The 24,460-nt window shown below is 41.1% G+C and overlaps 1 protein-coding gene and 1 pseudogene across 2 annotated transcripts in view; one reads left to right on the top strand and one right to left on the bottom strand.

The window, feature by feature from the left end:
* APBB1IP (amyloid beta precursor protein binding family B member 1 interacting protein) overlaps nt 1-24,460 on the bottom strand; it is a 102,342-nt gene that overhangs the window by 37,379 nt on the left and 40,503 nt on the right. For both annotated transcript variants that reach the window (XM_029236230.1, XM_029236231.1), the window contains 6 exons: nt 22,378-22,449; nt 20,051-20,138; nt 16,419-16,711; nt 13,705-13,782; nt 6,362-6,521; nt 5,085-5,206 (listed from right to left, as the gene is read on the bottom strand). In XM_029236230.1, the coding sequence (XP_029092063.1) occupies nt 5,085-5,206; nt 6,362-6,521; nt 13,705-13,782; nt 16,419-16,711; nt 20,051-20,138; nt 22,378-22,449 (813 nt within the window). The remainder of the gene's footprint in view (nt 1-5,084; nt 5,207-6,361; nt 6,522-13,704; nt 13,783-16,418; nt 16,712-20,050; nt 20,139-22,377; nt 22,450-24,460) is intronic.
* Nucleotides 822-3,373, top strand: LOC114903439 (annotated as a pseudogene).

Genomic DNA, 24,460 nt, shown 5'->3' with positions numbered 1-24,460 from the left:
GCACACCACTGATGTCCCCAAATCTTTATTGATGGTTGTTCCTAATATTTGAGCTCAAAACCCCCCTTTGCATTCATTTTACTGCCGCCTGCCTAGACTTATCCCCGCAGGTAAGTAGTTTGTAAGAGAATCCTATTAAGTACTAAGGATTTCAGTGTTGTAAAATTTCATGAAATTTTACATAATTTTGTATGGTTTAGTAATTTTCCAGAAGAACTGATACTCTGGGCCACAGAAGCTCTTTCTCAGTCAAGCTGCAAATACTAATCCGTATTTTACATATCCAACAGGCTATGGGGAGGCCAAGAACAGACTGACTTTGGAGTCATGAATGCAGATTCCAAGGAGAAAGACAGAATCTGAATTCTCAAGCACTCCAGGGTTCTACACCTGCAGACCTATGAGAGTAGGCACCATTGTCTCTAAGGGCACAGAGGATGTCATTTACCATGTAAAACAATGTGACTGTTAGCACACAGTTCTTCAGGAATGGTGGCCCAGGCCAGACCTATGCATCCACTTTTACAGAGACAGCAAAAGAATAAATGGGGGTTTATTCTGATCCAGGCCTCTGGCAATCAGTTTCTTCTCATTGTGGGAAACTGAGTCAGTGTAGTAACTTCTGAATCAGTTGTTTCCATTTGTGGTATCATCCTGCTAGCTGTATTCAATGTACCTTGTCTGAGGACATCCTCAGTCACTACCAATTTCATTCCAGGTTTACTATAGTCTTGAGAGCTCTGAACAGAAGACTCAACCTATGGAAACCACTCATCAAAGTCCCCAATGAGTCTTAAGATCAAACAAAGACCTCCTTTCTATCTTTGATCTCAGTTTTCTCATCTGTAAAGAGGAATAGCAATATATCCTTCTTATAGTTGTAAAGATTGGAGATAATACTTGCAAAGCTTCTAGCCTAGCATAGAGTAGCTATTAATAGTTTCTAGCAATTTCCCTCTTTCCCTGGATCATTAGTTTATCCCTCTGCATTTGATAAAATGTAGCTTTTGTTATAAACTGCCATGAAAATAAGTTCTTAGGCTTTTCCAGCAAGCGGCCTGAGGTGACCTCTAAAAATGGTTTGCTATTCACTTGATCCAGAAAACCCCACAAAATCATGCAAATCAAGAGGTTCAACTCTTCGTGTTCACTTTAAGAACACTCGTGAAACTGCCCAGGCCAATACGTGTGTGCGTACCCGAAAAGCCACCAAGTATCTGAAGGATGTCACTATAAAGAAGCAGTGTGTGCCATTCTGTCATTACAATGGCGGAGTTGGTAGGTGTGGCCAGGCCAAACACTGGGGCTGGACGCAGGGTCGGTGGCCCAAAAAGAGTGCTGAATTTTTACTGCACATGCTCAAAAATGCAGAGAGTAAGGCTGAACTTAAGGGCGTAGATGTAGATTCTCTGGTCATTGAGCAAATCCAGGTGAACAAAGCCCACACAATGCAGTGCAGGACTTACAGAGCTCGTGGTCAGACCAACCCATACACGAGCTGTCCCTGCCACACTGAGATGGGCCTTACTGAAAAAGAACAGGTTGTTCTTAAACCAGAAGAGGAGGTTGCACAGAAGAAAAAGATATCCCAGAAGAAACTGAAGAAACAGAAACTTCTGGCCCGGGAATAAATGCCACAAAAAATAAATGCAAATAAAAGTTAGAAAGAAAAAAAAGTTCTTAGGTTTGATATCTTAAGAACTTAGAATCAATACTATCTACTAGAAGTCAGTTCCTGTCACTATCTTTATCTCTAGAAGCTTTTTACAATCACAGAGGAAAGTCCCTTAATGCAAGGTAAGTTTGGAGGGGATATTGGGAAAGTGACCAAAATCCAGTCAGTTCTCTTTTTCCTTGTAAATAAATACCTTGGAGTTGGAGAACCGGTGAGATGGGGATGTCAAAGGTAGAAAGATTTTTACTCATCTCATGAAAAGAGAAAAACAACACAAGGAAAAATTTAGAAGCATGTCTCTAGTGACATTTATAGATAAAATATTGCCCATCTGATAGAAAACACGAAAGTAAAAATGTGTACATTTCATGCTGAATTTATGGAGGGTGAAATGAGATTTTTTTTTTGAAGGAGAAGGAGAAACTCAGCAATGTTTAAAATCTAGTTCATCATGTTTATATCCCAACCTATTTCCTTCTCATGCTTCCTACCGAAGGGAAGGGCATCAGGATCTATCTAATTCCCGAGCGGGGAATCAGTGTCATCCATGTCTACTTCTATGCCTCCTTATTATACCAGCATCCAAGCGGTCACCATATTTTGCAAAATTCCATTACCTCCTGAGTCTCTCCCAATGCCCTTCAGTCCATCATCATCTTTCTGGGCTTCTATAACCACCTCTCCATCACATGGCGGCTGCCACTTTTACTTTCTCCAAATCCATTCTCTGCTGTGCAATCACGCTGATCTTCCCTCAACTCAGCACCCTTCAACGGCTCCCTGCAAGCCTCAGGACAAAGCCCAGTGTCTTTAACACAATCTACAAAGCCCTTGATCATCTTGTTGCTGCTGCTCTCCGGTCCAAAGGAGGTCTTGCTAGGACCACATGATTTTGTTAAAAAACAATTTGATCAAGAACAAAATCACAGCAGCAACAACACGTTGATTCAAAATCTCCCCCACCACTTATTCTTCAGGTCTTAGTGATTCAGATGCACTAAGTATTTAGTAGTGCTTAGTTTTTATGCATCTTCAAGCCTTTGGGACCATTTTTCAAGTTTTTAAATTTTATCTCTATTTGATTCTTAGACAATTATGCTTGTTTGGCACCTATTCCTGAAGTTTTGGGGCTTGTGGCAAAGTAGAGAGCGAAGTGAGTGTAAATCAATGGCCTGATGCCATGGCTGCCGGCCAGGAAGACCAGGACCTGTTCCAGCATCCGTGAGTCCTAAGCGGGGTCGGACCTCCACCGGCTCTCACTGGCACTGGGATGCTGGGAATAAACGCAACACACTGTAGGCTGAATGCAGTGAACAATACCCTGGAACCCTGTCAGTGGCTTCAGAATCTTCTGTCATCTAATAAGCTTCTGCAGATGACAATTCACTCACCATCTCTACTTCCATAAATCATTTTTCTGCAAGAACGAACCCTAGACTTGAGCTCTTCCACCCACAGAGAGTGGGGCACGCTCCATGCCCCTCAATCATGACCACAAAGTTGAATGAATCCCATAGTGGCAAGAAAATGCAGCTTCATATAAAAGAAATATAGAATATAGCTAAACAGGCAAAGCAGGCATGAGTGGTTGAGGCTGGGTTTTTAAAAACAGCAAAATGTTGAAACAAGAAAATCTCGAATAAACAACCTAACCTTATACCTAAAGCAACTAGAGAAAGAAGAACAAACAAAACCCAAAGTTAGTAGAAGGAAAGAAATCATAAAGATCAGAGCAGAAATAAATGAAATAGAGATGAAGAAAACAATAGGAAAGATCAATGAAACTAAAAACTGGTTCTTTGAGAAGATAAAAATAACAAAATGTTGGGACTTCCCTGGTGGCACAGTGGTTAAGAATCCACCTGCCAATGCAGGGTACACGGGTTCGATCCCTGGTCCGGGAAGATCCCACATGCTGCAGAGCAACTAAGCCTGTGCGCCACAACTACTGAGCCCACGTGCTGCAGCTACTGAAGCCCATTTGCTTAGAGCCCGTGCTAGGCAACAAGAGAAGCTGCCGCAAAACAAGAGAAGCCACCACAAAATGAGAAGCCCACGCACTGCAACGAAGAGTAGCCCCTGCTTCCACAGCCAGAGAGAAAACCCGTGTGCAGCAATGAAGACCCAATGCAGCCAAAAAACCCAAAATGTTAAAAACTGAGTAAACAGCCTGAAAATATATTTTAAACGAACCCCTGACAATCATGATTGCATGAACTGGTGACTGGAAACATTCATTTCTGACCTGCTTTTATTTTAACCAATATGCTATTTCTTTTTTTTTACTTTATTTTTATTTTTTTGGCTGCATTGGGTCTTTGTTGCTGCGTGCAGGCTTTCCTCTAGTTGCGGCGAGCAGGGGCTACTCTTTGTTGCGGTGCGTGGACTTCTCATTGCAGGGGCTTCTCTTGTTGCGGAGCACGGGCTCTAGGCGCGTGGGCTTCAGTAGTTGTGGTACACGGGCTCAGCAGTAGTGGCTCGCAGGCTCTAGAGCGCAGGCTCAGTAGTTGTGGCGCACGGGCTTAGTTGCTCCGCAGCATGTGGGATCTTCCCAGACCAGGGCTCGAACCCATGTCCCCTACGTTGGCAGGTGGATTCTTAACCACTGCGCCACCAGGGAAGCCCCCAATATGCTATTTCTATCAGTTTCTTTTCCACAATTTATCTGAATGCACTGTCACCCCCGTCCCTACCTCCTCCTCGCGGTCCAGCTGTACAATTTCCCATGGCCTAAAAGAACTTCCCTCTTTCTTCTCGGACTCTGCACACACACCCCACCTAGGATGCTCGCTTCTACTCTACTCTTCACCTGGTTAACTCCAACAGATTTCCCAGGTGAGAGCTTGAACGCAACTTTGTGTGAGGAAACTTCCCTGTCCGCCATGCGCAGACAGTTGGCTGGAGACTTCCATGGGACAAGTCTGGGACATCCTTGTACGCATGATTTGAGGAAGCTTTTTCAAATATGGAGAACAACACTTTTTATTTTGTAGACTGTATGTAGAGCTGTACGTTTTCCAGGCACTCTCTTGACTTATCCCAACATCCATAAGCACCAAATATGAACAACAAAGAAAAGGGTATCTTTAAACTATGAAGTGTTAATGGCTCAGAGTGCGCCACATATATTGGATTAATGTAGCCAACGAGCTATAAGGACAGAAGAGGAGGATAAGTCAACAGAGAGGTATATTTTGGATGCTGAATCAAAAGAAACAAAATGGATTATTTTCTCTCTGAATCCTTCAAGGGGCTCTTAGTTTACATATGGCCTAAGAGTTGTTTGTGTTTCTTTGAAAGGAATACATTTGTGATATTTTGTGAGATAATGAGTGAGCTGGTGAGTACACAGGTGACATTAAAAAATGGGTATATTTTATATGGTTTAACAATATACAAGTTATCTTACCTGGGGGTTTTTAAATACAGCATATTTTTCCTCCTTCTCCAAAAACAGCACTTTATTTTCTGTGTCTCTTGTCCAGTCTGATAAGATTTCAACAACATTTTCATGGTCTTCAAAAAACCTTTCTGATAGAACAAGAAAAAGCATTCTTTCAGACCCAAGACATCAGGGTTTCCAACAGAGGAATAAGCTGGTGTTTAGTTAACACAATGCTTCATACTTCTCATCAGTTTTTAGAAATTCCTAATTCTTACATGATGTCACATTGTAACATCTCTATTGTGTGTATTCTTCAGTCTCAGGTCTTCAACTTATTTTCCATTAAAAACATGGCAGATGAACCTACAATATAGTGATAATGGTCAGCCATTGCTCTTTTTGCATATTAGAATTTTTGACTATTTTAAATAGCCCCAGGTGGAGGTAACATCCTATATGGAAGGAGGCCAATAACTGGGTAAACAACTTTGAATGAAATTGTGAGAAATTGTGAGATAAGTGATGAGTACTATAAAACATGGACTAAACTGCTAAAAAACAATGTATTTCGGAACCAACCCTACACCTTCCTTTAGAGAGCTTTCAATTCTCTATTTGACTCACAGAGTTGAAGAAAACTTCAAGAGGTTATTTCCATGCAGACCATTTCCTCCAGAAAGATGTGTACCCAAAGCTTCTAAAACATGTATTTCTGTATTCCAACAGGCTCTCCCAGGAGACAATTGTTCTATGAGTGGTATTAAGAACGAGAAGTAACAGAGTATTTCTTTAATTGCTTTTTAGCTTTAAAAAAAAACTCAATCAACGTCTATCCACTGTCCTTTGCTCTTCGGGGCTGAGCCTCTTCCACTAGACAAAGAGTCAGACATTGAGTGAGCGGGCAGTGATGTGAGGCCCGCGGCAGAGTTACCCTAGAGTATAAAGAAGTAAACTTTAAAGAGACATCGGCTGACAGACACCCAGGCTCTCCGACCATCTGCTCAGCTTGCTAATCATGCGGTAAGAAGTATCCTCCTGTCACTTTCTTTCCCTTTTGGATCTGCTAGAGAAGTAGCAGCAATAATGCTTACATTCCCCAAGGTCTGGCCACCTGCTCCAATCCGAGTCTCTTTGCCACAGATAAATGAAGAGGCAAGCACTGAACCTGACCTAAGGGAAGTGATGCAGGGGGAGTCTTGATAGCCTTGAACCAAACTCTTCTTCGCAATAGACCAAAACCCATAATAAAGCAAACTCACAGGTTTTTTGGAGTACAGTCAATTGCTGGAACTGGGACTTACCGATTTGTAGTTCCGGATATATTTCATAAAGACACCAGTCCACATTGCAGTCACAATGGGTTTTCTCAAAAAGGTTGTCTAGAACATCTCGGGCTAATTGCCGCTCATCCACCATCAGTGACTTCGTGCTGTTATCATTCATGTGCACCTTGACAACAAGCTGAGGATAAAGCCACAGGGCAGCCAGTAAATTCAAGCAACTGGAGAAGGTTAAGGTTTCAAGGTTGCTATCTCTTCTGCGAATTTAAGTAAGAAGGTGTCCCACAAACTCACTCATATGCCAAGCACTTGTTTAAGGTGCCAGGAATATAAACGTAGAGAAACCAGTTCACAAAAACAGAAATAAATACACAATAAGCAAAGTCCCTGCCCGGCTTTCAGAGACTCTGCATCCTGGTGAGGGAGAGAGAAAACCAACACAACCCAAGAAGTGCAGCCTGCCGGCCTCCCTGACATCTTTCTGTTACTTCTTCAGGTTCATCTCAGAGCCCAGAAGCGTTGCTTAGCTGAAAGCCGTGCCGGTATCTTTATAATAAATTCTTCTGTCTTGCTTAGCTGGAGTTGGGTCCCATTTCATGCAACCCAAGAGTTCTATGACACAGGTTAAGACCAAGTTGGTTAATCTACAATTCTTTGAAGGTCGGAAGTTGCAGAGTGACACAGCGTCACCGAGGGGTCTTATTGAGAGGCAGGTGGTGTCACAGCAGGACACGTTTGAGATTAGAGGTGGACTAAGCCAGATCAATGTAGACTGAGAAAGCGCTACTATGGAGGCGTGCAGGCAAATGAGTGACCTAATGCACTTTTCATTCGATTAAAAAAAAATTTACTGCATTGAGTTCACAGTCAAATTGGTAGCTACCTTATTCCAAATCTGGAGGGTCTGGTGAGAGAATTTACTCCTAAGGGCACAGGATTTCACTGATTTTTCCCAGACAACTTGTCAAGGTTATTAAAACTTCTGATCCCTAAGAGAGACCATGATTCTGATGTAACATAACAGAATTAATTCAACAACTAATCAGCTAGGGTTTGGATTTTCTTTGATACCTGTGTTATCTGTAGCATTTTTTTTTTTTTTTTTTTGCGGTACGCGGGCCTCTCCCGTTGCGGAGCACAGGCTCCGGGCGCGCAGGATCAGCGCCCATGGCTCACGGGCCCAGCCGCTCCAGGGCATGTGGGATCTTCCCGGACCGGGGCACGAACCCGCGTCCCCTGCATCGGCAGGCGGACTCTCAACCACTGCACCACCAGGGAAGCCCTGTAGCATATTTTTAATTCCAGCAGTTGTTAGTTATGAGTGCTACAGGTTATAACGGTGCTATCTATCCAGTCTTCAAAAGGAACAGTGGAAATGTGCCCATGAAGCCCACATTTATTAGACACTTATGTTAAGGGAAGATTTTCCATAACTCCTTCTGGGAAGATCTACGTTCTTATTTTATTCTTTGCCAAGATCCTCCCTAATTAAGTGGGAGTTAGCTCTAGTTAGAGTCCATCTTTGAGTGCCACACGGGAAGGAAGGGCTGCCTTTCCCTTTCCAGACCATCCCTGCCCAAACTCCAGCCTGCAGTGCCTGCAGTTACTCCACAGGCCGCCAGCAGAGAATTCCCAGAAGCAACATCGTCAACCAGAACGCCCTGACACTCTTGCGTAAATTTCTATTCTAACTTGAAAAGAGAAGCATGAGATAGTTAGAGACAAGTTCTGCCTATTCTGTCTGTCTAAGGTTGGTCCTGGTTATTCACATATGAGGCTTATCATTATTTTTAAAAAGTGTTTAGATGGAGTGAAGAGAGAGGTCATACAAGTGGTAACATTTCTTCCTCCCCCAAAGTTTGGGTTAGATTCTGAGCAGCAGGGAAACTGCCCCTCTGGTCCCACTCCCACCCAACTGGATCTTGAAGACAGTGTGTAGTTAACAGTGAAGAAGGCAATTCCTGTGGATTTCTGTGCAGAGTTACTGAGAGCAACCAAGGGTGTGGATGGTGATAAGAATCTGGACGAGGAGCAGGCAAGGACCACAAGTCGAAGCACACCTAGTATTGCTCTTCCCACACTTGCACACCTAAGACTCAAATGCAGACATCAGGGCAATAAAGGTGCATTTCCTCCTCCTGGAACCATTCAAATTAGACCATTATTCCAGGCTTGTCTGAAGAATACTTTTTTTCCCTTGAAAACCTGTAGCCCAGAAACGTCTAGTTGGACAGTTGTTTTTGTTTTATGTTCATCTTTTTTTTAAAAAATAAATTTATTTATTTATTTTTGGCTGTGTTGGGTCTTCATTGCCATGCATGGGCTTCTCATTGCGGTGGCTTCTCCTGTTGCGGAGCATGGACTCTAGGCATGCAGGCTTCAGTAGTTGTGGCACACGGGCTCCATAGTTGTGGCTCACGGGCTCTAGAGCACAGGCTCAGTAGTTGTGGCACACAGGCTTAGTTGCTCCGCGTCATGTGGGATCTTCCAGGTCCAGGGCTCGAACCCGTGTCCCCTGCACTGGCAGGCGGATTCTTAACCACTGCGCCACCAGGGAAGTCCCTGTATGTACATCTTTTGATGTATTTAAAACAACAGGCCCAGGACATCCCTGGTGGCGCAGTGGTTAAGAATCCGCCTGCCAATGCAGGGGACAGGGGTTCAGTGGGGAACCTCTGGTCCGGGAGTTCCCACATACCGCAGAGCAACTAAGCCCACGTGCCACAACTACTGAGACTGCACTTTAGAGCCCATGAGCCACAACTACTGAGCCCGTGTGCCACAACTACTGAAGCCTGTGCACCTAGAGCCCATGCTCCGCAACAGGAGAAGCCACCGCAATGAGAAGCCCATGCACCGCAAGGAAGGGTAGCCCCGGCTCACTGCAACTAGAGAAAGCCCACATGCAGCAACGAAAATCCAATGTGGCCAAAAATAAATAAATTTATTTAAAAAAATAAAATAAAATAATGAAACAATAGGCCCAACTACTACAATGTCAAAGACCCATTCATCTGACCAGAGAAATCAGACGTGGATGGTTGTGTGGAAAACAGAAATGCCTCAAATAGTGGAATGACCATGGCTTATTTTCTGTGGAAGGCATACCTGCTGCTCTCAGCTGAGGAATATTGCTATAAAGTAGTTACATGTCCTAAGAAACAGTACCAGTGTTAGGACTTAGAAGACAATCTTCCTGATGAAAAAATTAGTGATGTTTGACCACATTTCATTCTTGCTTAGGAATTCTTGAGAAAATAAAACATAGCTTGGTGTTTTGCTTTTAAAGAGAGAAAAAAAACTAAATCACATAATTTGACAATGATGCAATTATGAAAGGGTTGGGTTTTTTTTTTTTTGGCAGAAATTGCAAACTAAATTTAATCCATATGTAGTTACCAATGTCCACAATTATAAAACTTAGGGGAAAGAAAAACAAGAGAAGGCTGATGACTTTTAGCAAGAAGAAATCATATTTAGTCTTCTTCACAGCTTTCTTCACATTTACAAGCTGAAGAGTAGCTATATACCAACACATGACACCCTAAGTCACAGTTAGGCAATTGGCAAGCTGAGTACTTTTCATATCAACACCGTATGATATAGAGTAAAATGACTCAAGAATGAAAAAACTTCCCCTTTCTAATCCATCGTAGTAAAGATTTAATGGTTTTTATCATTTCTTCTTTTTCTTTTGCAAACTAATAAATACAAAATTATCCCAGCCCTAAATCATTTGCAATATATACATTTTTGCTTCTATGATAAAATTTACAAATGGAATTGGTCTCCTGTGTCACAGAGCTTTAAAACAAAGAAACAAAATCAGTGAGTGAATCCGATTCTGTTTCCAGTTCCAACAGCTTTGCAACACAACTGTGTACATCGTTCTTCGTGATCCAAAGTGATGTCGACACCCCACAGAATACTTGAGGGCAAAGTACTTCAGATAAACTTGATTCCATCCTTTATAAAACATGTTGTAGCTTATGTGTTAGTACATCTTAGTTACTTTATTAATGGATGAGTATGACTCAGTTTTTTTCCTGATGTTCTGTGCCACACAGCCTTTTGTTTTTAGAAATAAGTCTGGAGGGTCCTAAGTCAGAAAAAATATACACCTTAGCGTCTTAATTTTCTTTCCTCTCCCACTGATCAGAACTGCTTCTGTTTCACATCTGCTTTGTTGACTAGAGGCAGGTGGAGCTTTTTGCTACTGTTACAATTCACCTCAACTAAATTATGGCAAAGTTCTGTGGAAATACTGCTTTCTCCTCCTTGTTCTCTTCATCTCCAGTTAAGCAAACTGGCCAAATATGCTAGCTGTTCTACCTTATTTTTTATATTTTTAAAAAATTCATTTATTTATTTTGTCTGCGTTGGGGCTTCGTTGCTGCACTCAGGCTTTCTCTAGTTGCAGCGAGCGGGGGCTACTCTTCGTTGCGGTGCACGGGCTCTCCTTATGGTGGCTTCTCCTGTTGCAGAGCACGGGCTCTAGGCCCACGGGCTTCAGTAGTTGCAGCATGCGGGCTCAGTAGCTGTGGCACATGGGCTTAGTTGCTCTGTGGCATGTGGGATCTTCCCAGACCAGGGATCAAACCCATGTCCCCTGCCTTGGCAGGTGGATTCTTAACCACTGCGCCACCAGGGAAGTCCCAGGTTCTACCTTTTAATCTAAGAACCAACTTCTCTTTTCATTTATCCTCTGAGAGTATCGCCAACGTGGCCCCCATTTTATAAACCATCCAGTGGTTTAACATAGTTGAAATAATTATGAATTGTATTTTTACTCATTTTCTCTTGTCTTTTTATCTCCAAAGGGAAAGTCGGCAACCTAAGACAGCCCATCTTCCTCTGCCATCCATTTGTAACTTGGTTCAGTACATGTTTATCTACAGTGAGGTCTTGTGCTAGAGAGACGGCTATGAAACAGGTCACCCTGCTCTCATCCCTTCCCCTACAATCCACTTTCCACACAATGGCCACTACGATCTTTAAAAACCATATATTATCCCTTGTTAAAAACCCTCATATGGGGACTTCCCTGGAGGTCCAGTGGTTAGGACTCTGTGCTTCCACTGCAGGGGCCACAGGCTCAATCCCTGGACGGGAAGCTAAGATCCCGCATGGTGCGGCCAAATGCTTTCCCACTGCATTGACAATATGTTCCAAACTCTTCATCAGACCTGTGAGACCCTGTGACCCCACCTGCCTTTCTGCCCTCAGCTCCTCCCATTTTCCCTCCTGCTCAAGAGGTAAAGGGGATCAACAGTATGGTGACGGATGGAAGCTAAATTTTGGGTGGTGAGCACACTGTAGGGTATACAGAAGCAGAAATATAAGAATGTACACATGAAACTTACATAACGTTATAAACCAATGCTACCTCAATTAAAAAAAAAAAAAGATGCCCTTGGGCAGTATCACTCCTTCCGGCTTTATTTTCTTCATAGCACTTCTCTCCCCAGCTAGAAGTGAACTCTACACAGGCAGGGAACTCACCTGACTGGTTCACCTCTCTGTACCCCCAGCACCTGGTCTATGAGATGAGGATGCATCAGTAAAGAAAACACAAAACTCCCTGGAGGAGCTTCCCTGGGGGTGGGGAGGGGAGGTAGGCATTAAACAGGATAAACAAGTAATCTGGACAGTACGCTGTACGGGGAGGAAGGAAAGCCGGGGGAAGGTAAGGGGTGTGTGTGTGCATGGCACTGAGCAGGTGACCAGACCTAGTGAGGGACAAAGAGAACCCACTGGAATCTGGGGAAGAGCTCTCCAGGCAGGGGGACCGCAAGGCACAAAGGTCCTGAGGCAGAGGCATGCCTGGAACATCTGTGGAGCAGCAAGACCAGTAAGCTAGAACAGAGGGTGAGGGAGAGGGCTGGCAACCAGATCATGCAGGGACTTGATGTCGTTGTGAGGATTTGGGCTTTATTGTGTGTGTGTGGGGGGGGACATCCTTGAGCTGAGGAGGGACAAGAAAAGAGGTGGGAAGAGAATCACACGAGGGGGACTGGTCTTAGAAACATGACAGTCCATGCACAGGAGCAGGAAAGACCATGGACCACCTGCCACAAGTGCAGGCAGGTAGGGAGGCAAATGTGTTGGGAGCTTGCAGAACCTTTCTTTGGATTGCTTCTACTTCTCAGTGCAATGGGCTGAGAAAATGTGGGAGAGGAAGGAGGTATTGGAGATTTTCAGAGAGAGGACAAGGTGGAAGTAGTTTTCTAGGTTCGTGGGAGAGAGACTGGACTTGGAAGCTCAGGCAGCACCGAAGGCCCAGGCTGGATTTAACCAGGGGTTCACAGAGTGAGGACAAGGGGGGAGAAGGCAGCCGAGGATGTATCAGTTCAATAACCGACCACAGAATGCAATCACACGTAGAGAATGGGGAAGAAAAATGATAAAAAGGTTCATGCATGCCTGAAATGAATGGAACCAGGACGATCTGAAAAAATTCTCATAGATGAACCTTGGAAGTCTGGATCCTGGAGTAGTCAAGGAATATTTATTAAATATCGATCAACATGTACTGAAATCCTTCATTCAAGGAACCATGAGAGGTGCTGCAGGAACATAAAATCTAATGCCCTGTATGAAAAGAATAATTCACCCAACTGTAAGTAAAAAGTTCTTAACGAGTCTCAGCCACGGTATATGCTTCAGGAGTCGAAGTGAGACTGTTTATCTTTCTCTTAATTTAACTAACTATTGTTAACACTTTATTATTAGGTAGGTGATTCTCCTGAGCTTAAATACATGTGTCTCTGATATAATACAATATATGTGTCTCCAGAAAAACCTATGCTCTACAGAAAAAGCACAATAAATTACAGGCTTATTGGGACAATAGGGTCGAGGCAGGTCACTCAAAACCTATGCCAACTTTGAACACACAGCTCTAGCCAAAAGAACATTTGGTATTTCAGGAGAGAACTTGGACATCCAGGGCAGACTGGGGGCTGCCTCAGGGGGTATATAAAATGCAAAAAAGCAATCGTGGAAATGAGGTGATGCCACTAGAAGCTGAACTCTGACCCAGGTGACTCGCCAACTTGCCCCCAGAAGGGGGCGCCACCTGCAATTACCCAAGAGTGAGCAGAACCCAGAGTGCATCCTTAGGGGAGGGAGCCCTGGGGGTAGAGACTTGGAAATCTCCATATTTACACTAACATAGGTCCCCTATTTATCAATCACAAATGAGCCAAGCGAGGTCATTAAAAGAATAATTTATCTTTGTCCTTAAATTTAAAAAACTACAACTCATTGGAAAGCACCACTTAAAATTAAAATCTTTTTTAGGCTTAAGCATAATAAAAAGTCATTAATTTGACTGCCCCATGCAAAAGTGATTCCTAATTTACCTTCTTGACCTTGGCCTCCTTCAGTTTTTCCAATGCTAGCTTAATTTTATCAGCCTTGGCTTGGGCTTCTTCTTCTTCCTGTAAAATGACAAGACATTCAACACAGTCCATTAAATAACACCAGGGAGTAAGTACCCTTGCCATCGTTAGTGTCTTAGTCACTTTATATTGACAAAAGGCTGTGTTATATAGGGCACCAAATTTCACGATTGATTTTCAAAATTTAAGTAACTGTAACAGAAATCTTCAACCTGGAGATACAGAAGACAGTCACCCTTTATATCTTAGGAATAGTAACTTAAAAGATGAAATGATGACTCAGAGTTTCACATATTTAGTCTGCAAAAATCTCTGTTTGGCTCAAAATTGGGTCTAACCTGAGGAATCTATAGGTGAATCTCAAGGGATTTGAGCACTTCCTGAAATTATACACATTCTTTTGAATTAGTATGTGTTTTCTGGGATTCTTAGTTTTTATGAGATTCCTAAAGGGTCCTTATCTTCCCCAATCAAACTTAAACTTATAATTCACAAAAAAACCCCAAAAAAACCACAACAAACTACTGACAAACACATGAGCAGGCAGAAAAGAGAGTGAAATATTTTATGAGCCCAAAGCAGACATATATCTTCTTATACCAGTAGTTCTTATATACTTTTTGAGCCACAAACCCCTTTAGGAATATGTTTAAAGCAATGAAGCCCATAAAGCTTCACATATGCATTTGACTTTGCATACAGCTGGGAATCACAGACTCCTTGACTTCTTCATGGACCGACCCTATATTAAGAGCTTCTGCTCTTTAGAATGGCTGTTATCGAAGACAAGAGATAAAAAGTGTTGGCAAGGGCTTCCCTGGTGGCACAGTGGTTGAGAGTCCGCCTGCCGATGCAGGGGACACGGGTTCGTGCCCCGGTCCGGGAAGACCCCACATGCCGTGGAGCAGCTGGGCCCGTGAGCCATGGCCGCTGAGCCTGCGCGTCCGGAGCCTGTGCTCTGCAGCGGGAGAGGCCACAACAGTGAGAGGCCCTTGTACCGCAAAAAAAAAAAAAAAGTGTTGGTGAGGAAGTGAAGAAATGGAAACCTTTGTGCACTGTTGGTGGGAATGTAAAATTGGTGCAGCTGCTACGGAAAACAGTATGGCAGTTCCTCAAAAACTTATAAATAGAACTACCATATGATCCAGCAATTCCACTCCTGGGTATCTACCCAAAGGAAATGAAATCAATATCTTGAAGAGATGTACACTCCCATGTCCGTGGCAGCACCATGCACAGCAGCCAAGACATGGAAGCAACCTCAGTATCTGTTGATGATGAATGGATAAAGAAGATGTGGTGTAGATATACAATGGAATATTATTTATCCACGAGAAAAGGAAATCATGCTGTTTGTGACAACATGGATGAAACTTGAGGGCATTACACTAAATGAGATAAGTCAGACAGAGAAGGACAAATAGTGTATGATCTCACTTACATGTGAGAATCTAAGAAAGCTGAACTCATAGAAACAGAGAGTTGAATGGTGGTTGCCAGAGGCTGGGGACAGAGGAAATAGGGCGATGTTGGCCAAAGGGTACAAACCTCCAGTTGTAACATGAATAAGCTCTGGGGATCTAAAGTACAGCGCGGTGACTACAGTTAACAGTACTGTATTATAAACTTGTTTAGAGAGTAGATCTTATATGTTCTCACCATATGCACAACAAAAAGGTAATTACATGAGGTGATGAAGGTGTTAACTAACCTCGCTATGGTAATCATTTCTCAGTATATGTGTATCTGATCATCATGTTGTATGCCTTAAATCTGTACAATACTATATGTCAATTATATCTCAATAAAATTGGGGGAAAAAGAGCCTCTGTTCTATATGGATCACCAATTTTCAAATAATTTTTATACAATAATCACATAATAGAGCAATGAATAGGATTTAATATTTGATTTATATTTCATATTTGTTCATTCAAAAGGCATTGCAGGGACTTTCAGGGTTACTAGGGTCGTATTTATGAATACTGATCATCACCCAGTACAACGAAGGCAGAAGCCACAGGAAATAGAGCTAGGTTCTTACTGTAAAATATTTTTAAAGTGGCTTACTCTAAGAAAAATCCTTAAAGTGCTCTTCTTGCATGGATGAGAGATATGAGTTAACGTCCCACGTAATGACAATATGAACTTCCCAGAAATCTATTAATATCAAGCACTCATCACCTACCCGCCCCATAACGCCCCTCCCAACTATGACCTTACACGTGATACATAGATATCTTTGCCCTACTGAATACGGCTGCCAGATTCAGCAAAATTCCATTTAGTTCAATTCTGAAATATGTAAGGAATGCCTTCTATTCTTTATGTACTGGACTAGGACCAGGGACACAGAAATGTATAAATCACTTCCACAGTTCATACCAAGTTAATAAAACATGACCCCAAAAGGTTGAGTATTATCAGGGAAAGTTGCATACAAATACAGATTTTAGCCAAACTATAACAATTCCTGAATATGGCCCTAATATGTTCTTTATACACACCAATGTGTCCTTTTATGGAGACTCTGGCTTTGCAATGAACACATCTGGGATTCTTGTTTCTTAGAGTCTCAGAGCTCTGGGCGTACAAACTTAAATGTAACCGCCACTCTGAAGAAGGTCACAGATCTTGGGTAGCAGAGGTCAAGAGTCCTGACCCCACGGACTTACCTGAGAGAGAGGTTCAGGAGTGGGTGGTGGCAAAGGAAGGTCTAACATGGGATCAGCTGGTGGAGGAGGTAAGTCATCCTCATACTGGTTAACACTCGGTGCAGCAACATTTGCTGTGTAACCAAGAGAGGCTGCACCACTGAAACTTGGTATATCCAGAGATGCTGAATGAGGTCGGCTCTGAGAGGACTCTTTCTGGGCCTGGATTGTCCTCTGCTCAGCTTCTCTTATGTCTGCTACCAGATCCGCCATGAGAGCATCTAAATCTTGGTCTTCCAGTGCATTTAAGGACTCTGATAGGGAAAATCACGTTAATGGTCAAGACAACAATTTGCACCTAGGAAAACTTAACGAAGGTCATTTTAAAGAGTACATTTGAGTACTGGTTGCAAGGGGCTGGGGTGGGGGAAATAGGAAGAGGTTGGTAAAAGGGTATGAACTTTCAGTTATAAGGCGAGTAAGGTCTGAGGATCTAAGTATAACATGATGACTACAGTTGATAACACTGTATGGTATAACTGAAATTTGCTGAAAGAGTAGAACTTAAATGTTCTCACTAAAAAAAAAAAGAATAGGTGAGGTGATGGATGTGTTAACTAACTTGATGGGGGAAATCCTTTCACAATGTATATGCACACCAAATCATCACACTGTACACTTTAGATATCTTACAATTTTGTCAGTTAAACCTCAACTGGGACTTCCCTGGTGGTGCAGTGGTTAAGAATCCACCTGCCAATGCAGGGGACACGGGTTTGATCCCTGGCCTCGGAAGATCCCACGTGCCACAAAGCAACTAAGCCCATGCGCCACAACTACTGAAGCCCGCGCACCTAGAGCCCGTGCTCCGCAACAAGAGAAGCCACCTCAATGAGAAGCCCATGCACCGCAACGAAGAGTAGCCCCTGCTCACCACAACTAAAGAAAGCCCATGCACAGCAATGAAGACCCAACACAGCCAAAAAAATTAATTAACTTAAAAAAACCTCAATAAAGCTAAAAAAAAATCACTTCTCTCCAAAAAAAAAAAGAGAGAGAAAGAAAGAAGAGAAAAGAAAACAAACGGGGGAATGTCTTCCCTACATTGGGACCTCACAGGTCAGCTATAAAGTCAACTCCAAGCACCTGATCAGATGCCTAAGTAGAGAATTCTTGTACATTCTCGTGCAAGATCTTAGAGTTTTAGAAAGTAGGGGAGGGGAGAGGCTGGAAAATTCTCCCCAGGTGTTTGGAGGGCAGACAGAGCACCACTGATAAATATACTTGGAAGAAAGTAGGTCTCCACCAACTGGGATTTATTTAATACGCCTTGAGACTTGGGGTGAGGGCAGAGTTTCTGTGGGCACACCATCCAACTATAGGAACTCTCACGTCACAAAAAGAGCAGTTAATGATAAATATTTAATAGCAGGAAATAAAGCACCAAGGGGGTTAAGGAATGAAAAAAAAATTTTTTTTAATTGGGATTAAGTGGTAAAGACTTCATAAGACAGTGAGCTGGGAGTTAACTCTTAAAGGAAAGGGCATACCCGAATTTTCAGAGTGAGGGTGAGGGAGGACGATTTTCACTGGAATTTCTTCCACGTGAGAGATTACTGTGGAGATAAGACCTGGGATCCTGAAAGCTGGTTAGACCACGTGGCATACAGGGAGCCGTGGCTGTGAGTCGTGTTGCTACAGCACTTTGTCCATCAGGCAGTCACCAGATGGTGAGCGTGATGAACAAAGTATGGGCAAGGTGGAAGTGATCATGAGGGGGAGAATTCTAGCTGCTGTGTGCAGCGTGAACTGGATTGAGGAAATGCGGGCAGGGGAAATGAAGCCCTCTCAGAAACAAATGAGCAGAAAGCATGGTGAAATCATTTATTGCCAAACGTCATCAGCATAAACACCATGTAGCATATTACATTAGTGCCAATAGTTCTATGTACAGCACTTGGACTGAAGTTTGGATCTCTTAACCAGGTAAAAAGCATTTTCCTTCTAAGCCACCGCTGTTTTGCATATAGCTTTTCATAAAATTAAGTGAAATTTAAAAAATCTCAGAGAAAATATGTGTAGAACTAATGAAGCATATTCCTAATTTTCTAGTGTCATCAATTACACTGTGACTGTAGACACACAGCAAATGATTTTAATCCTTTATAAAAATTTTAGGGACAGAACTCCCACAGTAACACATATAGTAACAATTTCCAAAGCAAATTATAATCCTCAACATATTGGTATGGGATTGAGTGATAAAGAATTGGGGATTCTGTTCAGAAGTTTATCGTCAACTCTCCAAATAACTTTGGGTGAAGTATTTTTTGACTCATTTTAAGCAATGTTTTAAGGGAAGACAGTAGAAAAAAAAATCTATTCCTATTGTAATTCCCAACAAAGTTAATTTTCAGTACATATCAGTACTTTTTTAATGGTCTTGTCTCCTTAATGACACGAGTTTCTTGTTAGTGTCTTTTAACATGACTATGTTTACGTATTGCTGGGTTTCTTGGATTCTGACATTTTCAGTAATTTTTTGATACTAGGTAATAAGTGCTTCGAAAGCATTAGTTGAGCTTCTACAACTAAATTACTGATTAAATTTTAATGGAACTGATTATTCAGCTGTTATGAGTGTGTCAGGCAAATCTGCACTGTTCATATATGCAAGTATATGTTCTCTATTAACGTCATAATTTGACGAAAGTGTGTTGGTTTTCTGAAACTTCATAAATGTTACCATCATTCCACGTTGCAGTGGAAACGACTGACAGAAATAATAAGTTTATATGGAAGATAGAAAAGAGGGTGGGAAAAAGAGGAAATCAGAAGAGATGTACTATAATTTATCAAGATACAGTTATTCGAACCTTAAGGGTTTAATCTAAAAATTACTGAAAATGACAGAAACAAAGGAACCCAGTGAGTGATGGAAATAAAACTTGGAACTCTGGATTTCTGTAACTAGGCTTCTCTATTATTTTGTTCTTTATTCTTTTGGTTGGCACTGCAAGTCTTTGGAAAATCTTTTCCAAGAGTTGCAGTGAATTCTCATTAATTTGGAAGCAATCACTTCAAGATTCATTGTAATTTGAGTAGCACATGGGCTAAAGATTGTCAATGCACTAAGTAGGAAGAGAGATTTTTGTTAATAAAATATGACAAACTTCAGGGGACTAAAATGTCAAATAGACCAAATATACTATATTATATATTAAATATATATTATTTAAAATATATTTTGAAGCATCTATTCATATATTCTCAATCATTATGAAATGGGCAGTTCATTAATATCCTCGAAGGGACATTTCCTTATTAATATTTTCTTATACTACTGTACCTTATTACTGTAATGGCTTAGGAGTAAGAAGAAACTCTGTTTTTTTTTTAAAAAAAAATTAGAAAGCTTTGAGACTTTCAGCAAATACAGGAGAGTGTTCCTTTTCATTACAGGCAAAAATATCTTCTTGGCCTCTCAATTCAATCCAAACAGCAGCACTCAATCTGAACGAAATCCAGGACTTTAAAAATTATACTTGTCATGATGTCCAAGTTCCTTAAATTTTGTTTTCAGATTACAGTTGTGTACAGATTTTAGTCATTGTTATCATTTCAAATTACTTAAGAAAAGAAATGATACTCACCATTTAAATCCTTAAACCCCACACTGTAGTTAAATTCAGCTCTGGGCGGTTTAGGTTCTGGAGGAGGGACAGTGTCGACTCCTAAACTCTGTGAAAACGGATCCCAACCCCCAAAGTTATTCATGATACTAATATTTTTGCAGTGCAATTTAATCATTAAGTAAAGAATCATTTGCTGCTTATACATATTCTCTTTAAATATGTTCTCTAAAAACTGTATTCTTACTTGAACATGCTTTAGGTGATTTTTTTTTCGTACAGAAAATCACAAGTTAAATTATGACAAGTTAAAAATGACAAGTTAAAAATTATTCTAGAAGGTACATCTTGAAACAAAACAGGTCAAATGATGAGAATGAGGTTGTTCATTTTTAGAGACAACAAAAAATTTCCGGGAATGAAGCATTGTGACACATACACTACATACAATTCATAAGGATTTAAGTTATGACATCAAAGAAAGGAATTGTTTAGTCACTTGAAGATAAGAGCTGTTTCAGGATGCAATCTGTTATTACACAGTAAAATGTTAATGCTGTTACTCTTATTTAATAAAACTTGTTAAAAAGAAATTAAGCCACAGTAATTTACTAATTTTGTAAATAACATTATTTTCTAATTGATAAAGTGACTGCTTGTATGATTTAAAAGCTAATATTTAAAAATATTTTTACATCCATAGTTTGAGAAGTGATTTCACCTGTTCTTAAACATGAATGTTTTCATGACAATGAGTACATTCTTTGATATTAATTTGATTTGGTAAGTAATATCCTTGTTCATGTCTTAAATTTCTGAAGGAAACCAATCATTATAGGTTTGAGAATAAATTAATGAGATATCATCAGTTATACGTAGGAAAAAAAAGGCCATTAATCAAAAAGAAGTTAAAAAAAAATGAACCCAATCAAGTTAGAATCAAGGATAAAATGTACGGAAAAGTGACTGCAACTCCAGAATTCATTCTAAAAACCGGAATGAACTTGCAAAAATTGCCAAGAAAGAGGGAGGTTGATGGAGAAACTACAGGGCAAATACCAGAAAAAAAAATTTAGTGAAAGAAAGTACAAAAAAATTCATTAACTAGTTGGTTTTTAAATGCTATAACTGGGAAGTATAACATCACAATTAGGGTTGCCAACTCATTTTTTTCTCAGGAATATAATTTACTAGGCTACTTACAGAAATTAGAAGTAGTTCTCTAACAAAACATGAATGCATGAATGTGTAACGTAACAGGCTTTGAGTAAAATACAGAGAGAGGGAAAGGAGAGAGAGGAAACCGGTTTTAGGAAGGAACTCCTTCAATCACAGCTTTAGCCAAGCAAACCCTGTGACCCCACTCACCTGAGCGCAATAAAGAAAGATCAAACCCCAGAAAGGCCTTCAGTGAAAGCAGATCCAAGACACTCTAAGGGGCCCTCTTCTTACTCTTGAATTAGAGTAACAACACTGAACTATGAAAATCCCAGACTCTGACCAATCAGAATAATCATTCCTCTATGGAGCAGAAGTGAGTGAATGGACAAAGAGACCACAGATGTTCATTAAACCCTCCCCCTTCATGGGAGGAAAAAGGTCCTCTGATTTATAGCAATGTGGCTTCCATCCTAACACTCCCTGGTTATTAGTCAGCACCCTTTTCTCTAAGCCTGTCGCCTCACATTTTGTCTCTTCTTTCATAGAATCTAAACCTTCTTGAATTTTATACGGAATATAAAGTAGATGCTAACTAACATTGATTTATTTTTCCTAAAATAAATACTTTAAAAAAACATAGATTATTCTTCATTTACTTTGTAGAAAACTTTAAGATCCCTATCATATTGAGGAATACTGGATGATTCTTATTTTAGTGCTTTATGCAGAAAGCGATAAGCTGACTAGTCTTTATATAAAGGTAACTGCAGGGGAAATTGTTCAGTGGTAGTGGTTGTGGAAGGTTTGCTTGGGGAAAATTCCTCCACTGGCTAAATATTTGAACACGATGAGCATGAAAATTGCCATAATAGAATGTATGTGTGACCCAGGCATTCAATTAACTGAACTCAGAAGGGTATAAACAGGAAAAAAGGTTTATTTTCTCCCCCACCACTGTTACATCAGGAATATATAATATTGTCAATTTCCAGTCTTTTTAAAAAGATAGCTCTTGTCATATTAAAATCAAATTCTGTAACCCCGCTTTTTTTCTTTTAATGTTTTTTACTTTGAAAAATGTCAAACAAGAAGGTGAAAAAATAGTACAATGGACAACTATATACCCTTCGCCTACATCCATTTAACCCCATTTTTTTCTCATTTGAAAGTTAAGGAAGGGAATTTACCTGGGTCAGGAGATCCATCTCTCCCAGCAAATTGCTGAACATTTGGTCTATATCTTCGTTTGACTCACCCATCTGAAAAAGGAAGAAACCCAGTTATAAACAATCTAATAAAAGTCTGGGGCTTTCCTGGTGGCGCAGTGGTTGAGAGTCCGCCTGCCGATGCAGGGGACACGGGTTCATGCCCTGGTCCGGGAAGATCCCACATGCCGCGGAGCGGCTGGGCCCGTGAGCCATGGCCACTGAGCCTGCGCGTCCGGAGCCTGTGCTCCGCAACGGGAGAGGCCACAACAGTGAGAGGCCCGCATACCGCAAAAAAAAAAAAAAAAAAAGTCTGATCCCCGGATAACTGTCCCATCTCTCTCTTTTCCCCAAAAGCCCCATAGACAGGCAAGTAAGTCAAGAAGAGAAGGTTGTAGAGAGGGAGGTGCATTTCACCCTGAAATTCCATGCCTGACCTCTCTGCAATTTGCTTGGTCCAAGATTGAACGGAACCCTAGTAACTGTCTCAGACCAACAATTGGACTCTTTTTCCAGATGGAACTAGTCTCTTTGGGGCCAAGTGGACAACATTCAGGAATTCACATCACCATAGGACACCCTGATTGGAAAAGGAGAAAGCCTCAGGCCACAGGTGATGGCATCAGAGTCATGTCCATTTAAAAACCTAACACAAAAATGATATGTCAGCGGTAAGATTATTTACCAAACGATTCCTTGCTTTACAAAGTTGTCTCTGAAACAGCAGCTTCTGGCACATTTATTTGGAAATTTTAGGGTGACAAACACTTAAAACTAAAATGGCCACACAATCAAGTGATGAGAGATGGAAATAAAACAAGTTTTACATTATAATCTTTCTCTACTTAAACTGAAAGAACTGTCCAAGAGAGGAAAAGTGTTTCCATAAAGTCGGGTGGGGGCACTCTCCTCCTGACATCATTGGCAAAGCTGGATTAGGACATTAGGAGACATGATTACGAGGCTTAATTAGTAATGTGTTGTTTAGCAAAGGGACTCAACTGCTTCATCTGTAAGACGAGGAGTTTGCCGCAGATAATTTCTTAGGGTCCCAAATGCTCTAAAACACTAGAAGATTAGTACCAATTACAGCTCAAGCTAAGAAGTCTGGTGAGTGCAGCATGTATTATTTAAGCCAAACAATATTTATATGTATGTATGTGTGTGTTTGTGTTTTAATTATTTTATATGGAAACTTTTAAATATATACAAAAGTAAAGAGAATAATATAATGATTTTTATGTACCCAGTGTCCAGCTTTAACAATGATCAACTCATGACTAATCTTTTTTATGCAGATACATATGTAGCACTAAAAGATTGTTGTTGTTGTTTTTTTACCATAATACTATCATCTCTGCACACACACGTGTGTGTTTGCATTTAAAATAAATTATTTGGGACTTCCTTCGTGACACAGTGGTTAAGAATCCACCTGCCAATGCAAACCCAAACATGGGTTTGATCCCTGGTCCGAGAAGATCCCACATGCTGCAGAGCAACTAAGTGCGTGCGCCACAACTACTGAAGCCCACGAGTCTAGAGCCCATGCTCCACAACGAGAGAAGCCACCACAATGAGAAGCCCGCACACCACAATGAGAAGCCCGCACACCACAATGAGGAGCAGCCTCTGCTCGCTGCAACTAGAGAAAGCCCATGTGCAGCAACGAAGACCCAACACAGCCAAAATAAATAAACAAATAAATAAAATAAATTATTTGAATTGCCAAGATTTGGAAGCAACCTGTGTGTCCATCAACAGATGAATGGATAAAGATGTGGTACATATATACAATGGAATACTACTCAGTCATAAAAATGAATGCAATTTTGACCTTTGCAGCAACATGGATGGACGTGGAGGGCATTATGTTAACTGAAATAAGTCTGACAGAGAAAGACAAATAGTGTATGATATCACTTATATGTGTAATCTGAAAAATACAAGAAACTAGTGAATAAAACAAAAAAGCAGACTCACAGATATAGAGAACAAACTAGTGGTCACCAGTGGGGAGAGGGAAGCAGGGAGGGGCAATATAGGGGTAGGGGATTAAGAAATA

This window comes from Monodon monoceros, unplaced genomic scaffold (genome assembly GCF_005190385.1).
Source record: "Monodon monoceros isolate NGI ecotype Baffin Bay Population unplaced genomic scaffold, NGI_Narwhal_1 Super_Scaffold_21, whole genome shotgun sequence".
Taxonomy (NCBI): domain Eukaryota; kingdom Metazoa; phylum Chordata; class Mammalia; order Artiodactyla; family Monodontidae; genus Monodon; species Monodon monoceros.
Note: the sequence above shows the minus strand (reverse complement) of the source record. Positions and strands in the feature narration are given on the sequence as shown.